The sequence below is a fragment of the Branchiostoma lanceolatum genome, chromosome 13, assembly GCF_035083965.1.
Source record: "Branchiostoma lanceolatum isolate klBraLanc5 chromosome 13, klBraLanc5.hap2, whole genome shotgun sequence".
NCBI classification, from domain to species: Eukaryota; Metazoa; Chordata; class Leptocardii; order Amphioxiformes; family Branchiostomatidae; genus Branchiostoma; species Branchiostoma lanceolatum.
Window position 1 is genome coordinate 13,894,059 of NC_089734.1, and position 15,161 is coordinate 13,909,219.

Genomic DNA, 15,161 nt, shown 5'->3' on the forward strand with positions numbered 1-15,161 from the left:
TCAATTGACTTGGCGGACGCGAAAAGAATTCCTAAAGTGTCTGGTATGGCATTCAACGCTAACTCAGTTATGTCAATCAATTCGACAGATGTCATTGTTTTCACCGTGAAAGTGAAAGATCGCTGCGGTACAGTAGTTGTGTATTTCATTACTCGTGATATTTACTCAGCGGTCACGCGGCCTGGCAAAAGTCAATAGATCTCCTAGGGTTACAGTTCCGAGTGGACAAAGGAGGGCCTTCTCAGAATGCGTGCTGTTGCCAGAAGTAAAGGCCGTACTAGTATGTTGGCCTTAAACTTTGCATACAAGTGTGGTGAATCTGTCGCTATGACCTACAATGTGAGAACAGAGTATTGGAAGTGTTCACGCCGTTTCGGAGGACATTTCCGCCTCTCCATAGTTGCAGTGCTAACCGTCTTGGCGTGTTTCGTTCAGGAAGTATCAGGTAACATATGCGACAAGCTCTCTCTATACAGGTACTGTAATGGACGTTCTGGATATATCTAGGTCATGGACAACACTTCCGATCGTCTAAAGCATTTCAATTTGTTGACCATGCCTCTTTAAGTAGATTGCTCGTAACGTTACCACAAAGAGTGTGTGTGTGTGTGTGTGTGTGTGTGTGTGTGTGTGTGTGTGTGTGTGTGTGTGTGTGTGTGTGTGTGTGTGCGTCAACCAAAGGGGGTCAACCTACTTAACAGTAACTGTTAACGATATGTTGCTGTCCTTTTGTATTGAGAAACAGTGTCACTTCTTCCCTGTTTGAAACATTTATGTAATTTCAGAGACTTAGGCCTAGACTAAAATGTTGAAACTGCCATAACCCAAACTTTGCGAAGGCTTATGCCTGGAGCTTTTGGGGCGACGCCGTCCCGAAATATGTTTTGCCGGCGGCGCGACAGTCCTACGGCGGTACCGTAGTATGTTCCGTCGGAGAAAAATATTGACCTGCTGAAACGCTATTTCCTGCATTTTGAGAGGCAATTTGATCTGGTAGAATAACCTAAGTTTAGAACATCTCTATTTATCTATTTATCTATTGGTTCGGCATGTAAATGCCAGGGTTGCCCAAAGCATCTCTATGCCTCTATTAGTGTTTCAGCTTGACTTTCGCCCCAACATATTTTTCGTCGACCAAATGTGAATAATATCTGACGTTCCAGCACCGGAAGCAATTGTAATAGAATCACTCCCTAGCGGCCATTACTACTGTAAATGCATTTAAGTTCGTGTGTTTTTTTATTTCGAGGCAGTGCTGTAGTCACATACTGCTACAGTATTGGAGAAAAATGTACGCGGTGGTTTTTAGGTTCGCGGTAAAGCGGTCACCGCGAAAACCGCGAACATAAAACCACCGCGAACATTTCTGCATTTACAGTATAATGTCTCTGATGAGCTACGGCCCTGAAATGAACCCCAGAGCGGGAGTTTATGTTATGTAAACTGTTCAATACCTGGACTGTAAATCATTGTCATTAAAATGACCCTTATATATACAAAGCCCATGTGTACAACTTTATTGGACATGTTGGAACGAGCCTGATATACTAATACCTTTCACAGCGCTTGGCAATCTTCCAAATTTGTATGACTCCATACGTATACTCCATATAACATACTTGTACTAGTATATTATTTTACTTTACATCTGTTTCACTTACAATATACTGTCGTCTGATATTTACTAGAAGTCCTAGAAATAAGAAGATTAGTCCAACCTTGATTTGTTTACTGCGCTATATTGTCTTGTTGGTGAAAATAAACGTTTTATTGCAAAAAAAACATGCAAAGATTAAAACATTAAAGGAAGGATTACAGGTACAAATGTACACTCAAATTTGATTGCAATGCTTACTTGCTTGCTTATATCGAGATCTTCCAGTCACGAGTCGAGAATGCAATAAACAAAACAAGCACAGTGATTTTTAAAAAAAGATCCCTTGAATTTGTATTTAGAATAACCCCATGTTTTTCAATTTCTCTCATATTTTTACATTTTCTTTCCAAATACATTGACAAAAATGTGTTGTTTTTTGTTTGTTTCTGTAGGTTCGCCGAGTTTCACACAAATGCCCGGCAACCTGTCCTTCATCAAGGGGGAGGATGTTGTCTTCAACTGGGCATTCACTTCTGAAAACCCGACACTTGAAATTGACCTTATGACGTGGTTTAAAGTCCATAATGGGCAATTTTTACAAATTATGAAGTTAACGGAGAGATTGCTCGTTAGAGAGCCATACGAAGGTCGGGTTGAAAGAGTAGGACAGGCAGGATTTAGACTGTTCAACATTGGCGAGAGTGACGCGGGGATCTACGAGGTATCGGTATTGTTTTCAGACAGAACGGAGATAGTCGACCGAGCAAACCTTGATGTCAAATGTAAGTATTTGTTAACCATATATATTCCCATTCCTGATAGTCATACGCCTGAGAATTATATGTACGCTGGACCCACTACTTATCAAAATGGACTAGGTTTCATAATTATAGCGTAAAACTAGGTTTCATAATTATAGTAAATCCCATATCTAGAATGAAAAACAAACAATTCATGAATTGACGCTGCAGTTAAAGACATTAGTTCAAACCATTCAAATTATTAGCAAATAAAGAAGTTACCACGCATAATATATACTTATGCGGTTCTTTATTCGATTCACTGTAAATGAATACGCAGACGTGATAGTTCTAGGTGCTCGACGAAAGGGAGTCTAGCGACTACTTACTTGTATATGATCATCATCTTCATCGCCCTACATCAACTAGATGCTGGAGTACGATTGATCAAGTGGCATTGTCTCTTTTTAAAATTATCATTAGATGCACCAATGGATACGGCGATAATTGTGCCTCCCTCTCTTCAACTGGATGACGGGAGAGCAGTGGCGAAGCAAGGGGATGATTTGGCGTTACTTTGCACTACACGATCCAACCCTGCTTCAAGGTTCTCCTGGACAAACGGCCAAAGCCACCTTCCGACCACCTCAGAAGTCGACCAAACGACCGGCGTACTGACCATAAGGCGCGTGCAGAAAAGGGACACAGGAACTTATCGGTGTCATGCAAGTAACACCATCGAACCAGACGGAGACAACAGGATCAGCATCATAGTTCACTGTAAGAATTTGCAGTTTGTCTTTGGGAGGTGCATCTTTCTTTTGAAAACGGTGCAATTTTCTTTTGAGAACGGTGCTATGCTTTCTTCTTGATGTATTGGGCAACGGTGCAATGTGTTCTTGAGAACGGTGCAATGTGTTCTTGAGAACGGTGCAATGTGTTCTTGAGAACGATGCGATTTTTGCTTGGGAATGCTGCAATCTTTTTGTCCGAATCATGTGCAATGTTGTCTTGAACGGTGCAAGGTTGTTTTTTTCAGAACGGTACAATATCATCTTGAGTACGGCGCAATGTTAATGTTACATCTACAGGAAAAGAAGCTGATATTCCTTTTCATGGAAACGGAAACTTCAGTCTCTTGCGTACCTATGATTTTATCCTTTCTAAATGTAATTTTAGTCGCTGCAGTTCTTACATACTGGAAAATCAAATTTTTCAGACCCTCCAACGAGGACAACTGCTCGGATAGTTTCTCCACAAGCCAACATCACCGTGGGTGATGACGTCACGATCCGATGTAGCTGTGAAGATGCGATGCCAGCACCAAAGTTTCGGTGGGCAAAAAATGGACTGAGGGCGCGCGACACGTCTGATCTGCCCAACTCGGCAACCGTGGATGAAAACTTGGGACTTCTCACCATCCGCAACGTACAGTTAAGAGACTCGGGCAGCTACAGCTGCGTCGCGGACAACGGTGTTCCACCGACCCAGTCTGTAGAGGTTGCCGTGAATGTCGCAGGTTTGTTTGTTTGAACCTTTGTTTATTCATGATAAGCTCAAATCGGCACACAGGCCGCTTTTCATTGAGGTCATGAGGGAAGAGGTAAGGGTCAGATACAATATAACAGAGACACACATTCATTTGAGTCCTAATAACTCTATCAACATATATCATTACATATTTATGGTACAACAATATACAATTGCTACAACATAAAACATAAAGTAGGGCGAAAGCTTGGGTTCATGGTCCGTGTCCGTTCGTTTTGTTGATTTCCGTACTTTTAAGAGATTCTCAAAGGAAGTCAGATTCGGAGCCGTACGTGTGTCTGGCGGTAGGCTGTTCCAGACATTTGGTCCGCAGTAGGCTACCGATCTTCTGAAGATCTCTCGCTTGGGTTTGGGGACGACAAGCTGACTGCTTGTGCTTTGTCTGGTTATCCGTGTACTTTGGTCTCTGCAGTACACAAACATCTGGCGCATGTAGGATGGCAGTTTGTTGTTTAGGGCTTTGTAGATTTGTACGGCATTGTAGTACTGGTGTGTTGCTTTAATGTCTTTCCAGCTCAACCGAGAGAGCACTTCGGTTGATGGTGTCCTGTGTGGTGGCTTTAGTATCAGTTTTAGCATTATACATCATTTGCTTTCCGGCATTTTCGTTTTCACACCATATTGATAATCAGCACATGAGTCGTCGCCATGAATATCAAAGCAGCATTGACAATCCTTGGACAGATAAGATGTTTTAATTTTAAAACAATTCTGATAAAACAGTTATAAGTACTAGCAAAACCTCCTTGGTACTAATGACACACGACAGTTGGTTTTTGTAAAACTGAAACGATTGTGTTTATATTAATGTATCTTTATTGCATATTCATGCATAGAGGGCTAAATGCATACATGGCCACGCTTGGTCTAAAGGTTGATATAAGTAATTTCCAGGCCTCGTTTCTGATAGCTATACCTTATCGTTTTTTAATCGGTATGAGAGGATTCTAATGCACAGGAAATGGTTGTCGAGTTTGACGACATAAGATCCTCTGGATATCTTACAATTGAGAGCTATACTTGATTTAATTAAGCATACCTTTATTCACTCTAAACAGAGCCATTTCGCACCACAGCTAAACCGACGATACGACCAACTTCCAACGACATCAGAAGTGAGAGAGCCAGCCAAACAGTTATCATCGCAACTGCATGTACAGTACCAGCGTTTTGCCTCATTGTTCTTGTCGTTTCTCGCGCCTTCTGCTGGCGGCGACGACGATCTAACAATGGGTGCAAACCTGACAACGTTTCGTCGTCGTCCAATGCTCTGATCCACAGAGAGAGACTGGAATACCTGTGTCCAGACATGAACGTGCTACGTAAGTGCACAAACGGAAGATTCCTCTTCCAAATGCGCATGCGCATTGTGAAGGTTAAACTTTGACCTTCTGCTCAGACCACAATGCACGGCGTATGCGCACTTAAATCTGTGAATTTGCTAATACCTGTCAATAAAATTCGCGCTTTTCCTTTACAATAGCACATGTTTTATCTCGAATTCAAGTTTATGGCTGTACTTGCTTCTTTGTCTTGACAGCGAATGACTCTTTTTTTCCAGGCGTTTCCAACGCGACCGAGCTGGACAAAATGGCGGATCCAGTTCTGCAGGAATTCTGGGATTGTTTGGTGAGAATGGATGTCGATCCGGTCCTGGTGTTTCTGCGGGAAAAACGGGTGAGTGACGTCAGCTTTGACATTCTTTCTTTGGACTTGGAAAGTTGTTGTCTAGATTTTACTTCCTGTGCTCATCGATCACGCGTATTTTTCGTTTTGTTCCTATTGCAGTTTTTTGTAAATTGATGTATTGATTGATTCGTTCATTCATTGAGTCATTCATGGTTTCATTTATCCATCCATCCATCCACCCTCCTGTTCATTCATTCACAATTCATTCATTCATTCACATTCATTTGCATTAATTAGTTAAATCAATTTATTCATTCATTTATCCACTCGTTCCTTTCTTCCTTCCTTCATTCATTCATTCATTCACATCTCTTCACTTAATCACTCATTCAGTCCTACTGTCCTTCATTCCAGAGCCTGTCCGTGGATGAGACGGCCGGAGTGCGGGCTGCCCCCTGTGTGGTGGAAAGGCTGCTGGAAATCCTCTGCGTGCTGAAGGGCGACCAGGCGTCCAGTGTGCTCAGCGACGCCTTGCGACACTCGGACCAAACGCACCTTGCAGATCTTTTGGACGGAAAAGGTAACAGACCTTCACCTGTAATAGAGTGTACCAATAGAAGAATCTCATAATGCTCTGTCACATTTGTACCGGTGCCCGTAGGGGGTGTACCCAGCCGGGCCCCAAAGCCACAACTCGGGTACGAGGGGAGTACCTCAAGGCTTGGTGTTCGCACGGTTAGCTTACAGCGTCTATTTGTTACAGGGCCCCAGGTTGAATCTAAGTCCGAGTTAAAGTCAACTCGGGGCCTGGCTGTGTCCAAAAATACCCCGGGCGAGGAAGGCTGTCCCACGGGACCACTTAGGGGTCACGCCCGAAAATTCAAACTACGTAAACTACCCGGTGGGGCTCATTTTTTCAATTGTGACCGAAGCATAAGCCAGCATTTGGCGACATTTTGTTTCCACAGTCCTACCGGATGCCAAGTGCGTAACCATAGCAACCACCACAGAGACGTCGTTTGGTATCACCTTCCGCCCTGCGTACAAGAACCCCCAGCACTTTGGTGACGTAGACAAGTACCTCGTCACTTTGGAACTAACCACTCCCGAGCCAAAGGTACAGCATCAAGTGTTTTCTATTCTGCAGACGTCGTCTTAACAGTGACTTGTACACAATCCTCTAAAAGTATGCCGATTCTATATCACAACATCAATTAGAAACGCAAAAGGGTGACTATTATACCGTAAGTTCAGTAACCGTAGTTTGATGGAAACCGAATAAACAGAACTCAAGATGGCGGACACACACACACACACACACACACACACACACACACACACACACACACACACACACACACACACACACACACACACTCACTCGCGCGCTCACACAAACACACACACACATAGACACACACAGACATGCACAGGCACACACAAACAGACACAGATACATACAGACAGCCACACGCAGACACATGCACCCACAGAAACACACACCGTGAGCAAGACCACTTAAACCCTTATGACAATAAGGCCACCGATCGAGAGTTAGTGACTCTTTTGAACAAGCTCACAATAGACTTAAGTCGTGCAAGCATAAAGAGATATAAGATGCCCATGGTATAACAATGTTATGAACGGTTTTTAAATTTTACAGATCATCGTGAAAAGAAGGATCAGTGCGTCTGACCCCCTTCAGGCCGAGTTCAGTGGTTTGGAACAGGGAACGTCGTACAACGTCACCGTCATCAGCAAACGTGGTGACGTCAAGAGCGCCGGCATCACCGTCACCATAACAACGAGTGAGTGACGCATTCACTGTGCGTTTGGTAACGATTTATCCAACTGTATAACTTGTCTGCGATGATCGTGAAACGAAAAAGACATCTCATCATTTCACATGGATTTCTTTACCCAAAACGATTTCTACCTTTATCCAGTCCTAAAAAAGATGACTCACCCATAGGTGTCGGCCGTATCTATTGGCATTCATAAGGAATTTTGACACACTTTCCCGATGCGCATCGATCGAACCTTGGGATGTGTGACGTCAGGAGTAGGTCAAAGGTCCCCGAAGGTCGATACCTGCCGCCCTCCCGGTTCAGCGTAACAAACTAGCTTGTCTTTATAGTCCGTTATCACTATTCGTTTTACATGTTTTGTTTTACCCCTGGGTCATGGGCACCGCCATGTTGGTTTTTGACGTCATGCGGCGGCCATCTTAAAACCGTCAGCTAACCCATCTCGACCAATCGCCTAACCAATCACCGGTCGCTCTTTCCTTTTCCTTATACAGTCGGTGGGTACGAGGAACCCAGTAGGCTTCTCCAAAGATTCAACGTCGAGGAACAGTCTAAAATTCACCACGTTCTAATTTACAAGGACAAAATCACCCTGCTCGAACCTTTAGGAAACGGTAAGCCTTTTCAGACTTTATCTTTGTTTCTTTGGTTGGCTGTTTTTAAAAAAAATGTTTGAAAATATATTTATATTTATTTGCTTGTTTTGTTTGTTTGTTTGTTTGTTTGTTCAAAAGTAATCATTCAAAAGTTATAGAAGCACTGTGATATTTTTGATGGGTTACAAAGTAGAAGTGGCATGTCAGGCCATCGGCTTATATCTAAACCCATCCAAAACGAAATATATGCATTTGAACCCTACATCTTCCGAGCGCCTAACTACATCTGACGGCTCTGAAATCGAGCGTGTAGCTGACTTCAAGTATTTAGGGGGCTATACTGATTCAGGGAGAGACATGGAGCGCATGATTGGTCAAGCTTGGAGTTCTCTCCATTCTCTACAAAAGATATGGAAAGCTCCTAATAGAAAGCAGACAAAAACTAAAGTGTTTAAAGCTTGTACCGAGACCAACCTACTTTACAGCTCTTAGTCATGGGCCATGAGTGCAGCCCAGAGTAAGAAACTAGACGGTACATACACAAGAATGCTAAGGATGGTGTACAATGTATCTTGGAGAAGCCATCTAACAAATAAGCAACTCTATGGTTCTCTGCCACCCATTTCGTCAGTTGTGCGACGCCGCCGGCTCGCATTGGCGGGACATGTTGTTCACAGTGACGAGCCTTATGGGCGACTAATGCTGTGGCTACCTGAGGGAAAACGCAGGGTTGGAAGACCTCACACAACTTTAATGACATTGATCGAAAGAAACACTGGACTCTCAGGTTCTGAGTTATTTTCCGCCATGAAGGACAAATTGTACTGGAAGAACTTTATTGACTGTATCCCACCGGAGTAAATCCGGATGAACGATGATGATGATGATGATGATGATGTTTCATCATAACCTTTTGTGGCACAGAGTAACAATCCGAGCTGATGGTTTGCGAAAGCATTCAGAGCTAGTATATACTAGTTTGATGGAGTCTATCTCTAACAGTGGCCCTTTTTATCTTGCTTCACGCGTAGGAAACTTCGGGGAAGTCCGTCATGGCGTCTACAGAAAGGGCAAAAAATGGGTGGAATGTGCCGCGAAGACCTTGTATGGTAAGTTCGTTAGGCTTGTTCATCATTATATTTCTAATGTTTCAGATATATATGGTGACCGTATGCCCCCCCAACTTAGCGCAATCAATCGTCGTATAGAAGGACGCTTGAACATGCATCTGTATCTGTAACGATGTCTGCACCAACAAGCATGTGTATAACCGCTTTTTGTCTTGACACCTAAAATTTGCAAGCATACGGCGTCTAAATATATCATTCACTTTATGGACTTTTGATCTGTTGTGAGAATGGAAAAATTGGATTTATCCAAACTTTCGACGGAACAGGCTACAAGTCAAGGCATGAGCAATCCATCGCTTCTATGACGTCACTTTATGCAAATAGAGCACGTGACTGGGCCTGCAGTGGATCAAAGGTTGCAGTAAGTTTATGGCGTCCCCCGTCTAAAAAAAAAACCAAAACTTTTGTATAGATACCCCCGTAAAATAAACAAGCTGGTTTCAAATCCTATAATCCCGGGAAGGGTATCCTTGTCGGAGCTGCACCGTCTTTCGGAAAAGACGAAAAATGGGGGTCCCGTGTTCGGGGAGGTGCCTCAAGTGCGTTACAACAGCCTCATTACTCACATGGGTGCCTATTGGCTGAAATGATACAACCTGGTGAATTATCTTTTTTTTTCGCTTTGTTCTCAAAGACACCGCCGCGCCAAACGAGATGGTGTCCCTCCTCCAGGAAGGACTGCGCATGATCAAGTTTAACCATGACAACGTCCTGGAGCTGACTGGCATCTGTGTCCATGGCAACCAGGCCATGATCGTCCTGCCCTACATGAAGCACGGAGATCTACGGAAGTATCTCATCAAGAAACAAGTAAATATATATTTGCTCAAAAAGGATAAAATTGCAAAACTTTGGTTCTAAATGTGCTAAAAGGACCAATTATATTCATATTCAACCTCATTTGTAGAATATTTCAAAATGTTCACTTATTGTCCTACTGTAAATGACAATTCAGAAAGCTCAGAGTAGCATAAGCATTGGTTTTATCTAGACTCTTACAGCAATCGAAAGCATTTTACTGTTGGAAACGTGCTCCTTTGCAGTAATGTATACGTCTAACTTAGTCTATACTTAAGACTTGTATGCCAGCTATGTGTACGCTTCGGATACTGTCATATGTCATTTGATAAATCTAGTTAAGGTTAGTATGTTCGGCTGTCTAATGCACTGGAAAGTCACCTCCTCTCTGTCTGTGTAACCCTTCTTTGTTCATTAACAGACGTTGCCCCTGTTGGAGAATCTTCGTCTGTGCCTTGACATCGCTCGCGGTATGGCGTATCTGTCTGATAACGACATCGTACATCGGGATCTGGCAGCGAGAAACTGCATGTAAGTATCACGTCTGCTTCTCGACCAGATGGTCTTGAGTTCGAATCCATCAAAGGGTCGCCACTACCTTATATTTAAGCCTGTGTACAACTGCCTCTTGTCATGTGGTAGTTGGCTTCAGTCATGTGACAAGAGCCCCAAGACGAGGCCTGACATTTTGAATGTTAAAGATAGTACTTATTTTCATTCTTGTGAATGAAAAATAAACCAGGTCTATGTATTTTCGTCTTCTTAACCATGATGAATGTCTTGATAAATAACTTAATTGGACAACTCTAGTATGGCATGAGACTATGTATTTGTCTTTGGTGGACTTTCTAACACTTTCTTTACGTGTATGTAGTATCCTATATTTGCAAAGCATGGGTCATCACAGTTACATGTGGTAGATTATTTACTTGTAGGTCGACAGCCACGTAAGAATCGAAAAATGCTTCTTCCTGTTAATATCAAGTCTGTATTTTTGCACATAGGTTGGACGAAAACTTGCGGGTGAAAGTTGCCGACTTTGGCCTTTGCAGAGACGTCCATGAAAAGGGATACTACAGAATACAGAGCTGGGAGGTACATGTACGTTTTCATTGCGTGATAAAAACTTTGACAACTAAACCGCTGGCTAAAGGATTTTACCTATCCGTCATTCTCGTTTTATAACGCTGTCTTTCAGTAAAGCAGAATTTTACCACTGAAGAAATTAATGCCTTTGTAACATTAATTTTGCTTCCTCTCTCTCCCCTGTCCACCTTTTGTTTGTTTGTTTTTGTTTGTTTGTGTTTTTGTTTGTTTGTGCTGCTTGGATAAAATTTGAAGACCGGACAACACCCTTGCCCCCCTCCCCAGGTAAAGTTACCGTACAAGTGGATGGCGCCGGAAAGCCACGCTACCTACATCTTTGATACCAAAACGGACATAGTAAGTTTCTCGTTGACTACGGTTTGTATTTCTCACATCAACTAATCACAACACCAACCTATATCTTATCGATAATTCTTAGACAACAAGCGGCGTTGGAAAGCCAGTGAAAGGAAAATTTTTAAAAGCCATAGATCGCACGTTTTGCTTAATCATCATAGGATTGCATAAAGATTTGTTTTAGATTATATGTATTGACAAGTATATAAGGGCAATATTTACGGATTTATGTAATTATGATGCAGCAATTTGATGCTTTATGTCGGCTATTCAAAAGTAACGTTTAATCAAGTCGCTTTGCCGGTGTTGTTTTGTGACGTCACATACAAACAATCAACTCATAAAGAGAGGTGTATAGTTGTTGCAAATGCGTACGTGTGTGTTTATTGAATAATACTATCATAAGTGTTGGATATAATAAAGATCAGTTGTATTCTGGTGTCATCATAAGCACTTTAGGATGGCATCAATTGGTTGGTTAAAGATTAGATTATCACGTCCTCGAATAACATTGCAATAGGCGTAAAAAACAACAACACTTTCCACCTCTCTGCAGTGGTCGTATGGGATCGTCCTTTGGGAGATTTTCGCCGCTGGACAGACGCCGTACCCCGGTATACCCGGGGTGTCCATCGTACATCAGCTGCGGGAGGGGTACCGTATGGAGCGGCCTAACAGATGCCCCATCATGCTGTAAGTATTATCCAATCTCCAAACAGATCTATCGGCGGCAACAGAATATCCATGGGCCCAAACCGTAGCTATCTAGCTTCCAAGCAAATCTACCCGGGCCATGGTCCAAAACTGTAGCCATTAGCCTCCTCAAACTCATGGTTTTGGCTACAGATATTCAACTTATTTTGGCACATCGGTACTAGGGATGTCCCTGTAGCTCAACTGGTAGCAGCCTCAAGTTGGTGACTTTGAGACCCTGGTTCGAATCCGGAGAAGGGCATCTTGGTTGGCACTGTATTTGTCTATCGGAAGTGAGACCTCAGTTTGATTCCGGGGAAGGGCATCTTAGTTGGCACTATATTTGTCTATTGGAAGGGACGTGAAATTGAAGTGCACTACAACAGCTTCATTACTCAAATGTGCACCTAGTGGCTGTAGTTCATATGATCTGTCATGCCCCCGATTAGAGATGAAGCATTACCACTTGCGATGAAAGTGCAATTGATAGATTTTGACAATATTCGGAAAATCGCTTAGTATACAAAGAGAATTACGCTGTATTCGTTAAATGGCTAGGCTACGTATACATAGGCACCTTGTCGCTGACATTTTGCGCTTCTCTTCAATGCAGTTTTTTTTTTTTTTTTTACACAGGTACAACAGTGTAATGAAACAATGTTGGCTGACGAATCCGTTAGAACGACCGAACTTCAAGGATGTTCTGAGAAAGGTCGAACAGATCCACACCTCTTTCAAACACCGGTCCGACTTCGAAAATACAGACGTTCAGGTACACAGCCTAGCTTAGGCCATGTCGATTTGATCATATGGAGGAAAATCCAGATGTTCAGGTATACAGCCTAGCTTAGGCCATGTCGATTTGATCATATGGATAAAAATCCGGATGTTCAGGTACACAGCCTAGCTTAGGCCATGTCGATTTGATCATATGGATAAAAATCCGGATGTTCAGGTACACAGCCCAGCTTAGGCCATGTCGATTTGATCATATGGATAAAAATCCGGATGTTCAGGTACACAGCCCAGCTTAGACCATGTCGATTTGATCATATGGAGGAAAATCCGGATGTTTAGGTACACAGCCTAGCTCAGGCCATGTCGATATGATCATATGGAGGAAAATTCGGATGTTCAGGTACACAGCCTAGCTTAGGCCATGTCCATTTGATCATATATGGAGCGAAATCCGGATATTCAGGTACACAGCCTAGCTTAGGCCATGTCCATTCGATCATATATGGAGCAAAATCCGGATGTTCAGGTACACAGACAGATGACATCCTCTGGGAACCTCAAAACTGATGCGAGCGTGCGAATAGAAAAAAAGGATGCCAAAAAAGAAAGTTGCATTCATTATAAAATCTACGTGGCCAGGAAGGTTGAATGACTAAACGCACAGAAGTATGGTAAACAAAATGATAAATTATTCATTTTTGTTCTTTCATATCTTCTTTTACTTTGAAATTGACCTTAGCATTCAACAATACTAGTATCCATTCTACAAAAGATATTTTTGGCAATTTACGGCATATATTTTCTAATTTTGCAGCTGCTTTGTATGAATTACCGTAGGGTCAACAACGTTTTTTTTTAACGGACAAAAATTGATGCGCGCGCGGATGTCATCCATATAATCAAATCAACATGGCCTTAGCATGAAAAGCAGTTCTAAACTGGTCTATAGCAAAGAAAGCAGTTCAAAACTGCTCTATGGCAAGGAAACAATGTTCAAAACTGGTCTGTAGCAAAGAGGGTGGTTCAAAACTACTCTGGAATAGCAGCATTTATTTACATGTGAATCATTAGAAAAAGTCAGTGCTCGTGCATATACTAGATGCAGGTCATCAGGCAAATGATCAACTATGTGTATATATACGGATAGAAAAGAAAGAAAATAACAGCATCGTGCACTTTTCAACTGTGTTGCAGTTGGCTTCAATTGTGTTTGTTGCTTACTGTCACAGAAAATGCTGCTTATTTTTTATTGTAATATTCCTTTGAGAGGAACAGTTTGAATAGTTATATTGCCAACTTTATTTGCCATAAGAACTGTATATAATTATAAAAGATTTATGAAGAGTTTTATGTATCATTTTCAGATCATCTTATGATTCATTAAATTATGTACCTGCAAATCTTTTTTTAAAGATTTGTTTTTGTAAATGCTTGTTTTCGGCACACAATGATATCCATGTTCATATAAGAAATATATATGTTGATATTGGTTGATTACTGTAAATAATGCAAGCCGTGAAATTTAAAAGGAATACTAGTACTGTACTAAACGAATGTATAGCATTCCTTAAGATGCAAGGAAATGTTAGCAGTGTTTCGCAGCTGCCTTGTACATTGCTCTGTGCCGTGATTAAATAAAATATATGTTATCAATGTCATGTTCCTTTTCGTTGTCAGTCTTCTTCCGTTGTTACTAATGCTTTTACAGACTTCCTCGATAAGTTGCTAGCTATAATAATAATGTTTTTTATTGGTTAGAAATTATCCACAATGACAGCCTTTCTAGTGCTGAATTGATGCAGGGTTTACAGGTTTCACATAATACGCAAAATATACATATTTTAACCACACTTGCATTTTTTGGCACTGTCGCAAGGGTCTGGGCGGCTGCCATTCAGCGCCACCAGGTGACCTCAATACGACCTTCCCCAACCGAAGTCAGGTACCAATTTACACCTGGGTGGAAGGAGGAAAGCCGTGTAAAGTGCCTTTTCCAAGGGCACAAGATCGGTGGCATGGCAGGATTCGAACCCGGGACCACTTAACTTTGTTCTGAGCCGAACGCTCTGCCGTTGCGCTACACAACCCCACCCATATAGTAACACACACGTACACTAGGTTTGTGGAATGTTTAAAAACATAGGCCGTTCATTAGCCGTATATACTGCTCGCAATTTCCAGTGACAAGTTTTGAGACTCCCTTAGTAGCATGTGTGTAGTTTGAGTTTGTCAAACTATGGAAAATGAGTTAGAATCGGAAACCCCCAATGGCAGTAAGGGCAATTTTCCGCTCTCTCGATGATTAGATTAGGGGTTTATTTTCATTTAACTTATGAGAATGCAGTCCTTACAAATTCAAGTTCATGAAGCCGTAGAATTCAGAGACAACAGCAGAGTACTGCGTACTTGTGAGAAAATGCTTATCGTGGTACATGTAA

At 42.1% G+C, this 15,161-nt stretch overlaps 1 protein-coding gene across 6 annotated transcripts; it reads left to right on the plus strand.

Annotated features, from left to right (window-relative positions):
• The first annotated feature begins 325 nt into the window (after positions 1 to 325).
• Positions 326 to 14,381, plus strand: LOC136447395 (uncharacterized). 6 transcript variants are annotated; one of them, XM_066446288.1, is made up of 18 exons: positions 326 to 445; positions 2,050 to 2,379; positions 2,821 to 3,117; positions 3,557 to 3,856; positions 4,947 to 5,210; positions 5,450 to 5,565; positions 5,932 to 6,097; positions 6,486 to 6,634; positions 7,181 to 7,325; positions 7,820 to 7,939; positions 8,953 to 9,030; positions 9,686 to 9,861; positions 10,271 to 10,380; positions 10,854 to 10,950; positions 11,191 to 11,292; positions 11,849 to 11,985; positions 12,622 to 13,001; positions 13,124 to 14,381. In XM_066446288.1, exons 1-17 carry the CDS (start codon positions 328 to 330, stop codon positions 12,773 to 12,775), a joined length of 2,859 nt encoding a protein of 952 aa, XP_066302385.1. In that variant the 5' UTR covers positions 326 to 327; the 3' UTR covers positions 12,776 to 13,001; positions 13,124 to 14,381. The 6 variants fall into 6 exon arrangements, with proteins under 6 accessions (XP_066302385.1, XP_066302388.1, XP_066302386.1 ...); XM_066446291.1 differs by having other exon boundaries at positions 11,221 to 11,292; XM_066446289.1 differs by having other exon boundaries at positions 10,854 to 10,944.
• Positions 14,382 to 15,161: the final 780 nt, after the last annotated feature.

Bases quoted from the DNA above. Each gene is read 5' to 3' on its own strand.
- LOC136447395 (XM_066446288.1), top strand. From the start codon at position 328: ATGACCTACAATGTGAGAACAGAGTATTGGAAGTGTTCACGCCGTTTC. The intron at 446-2,049 runs GTAACATATGCG...TTGTTTCTGTAG, and splicing joins TTTCGTTCAGGAAGTATCAG to GTTCGCCGAGTTTCACACAA. The intron at 10,381-10,853 runs GTAAGTATCACG...TTTTGCACATAG, and splicing joins CTGGCAGCGAGAAACTGCAT to GTTGGACGAAAACTTGCGGG.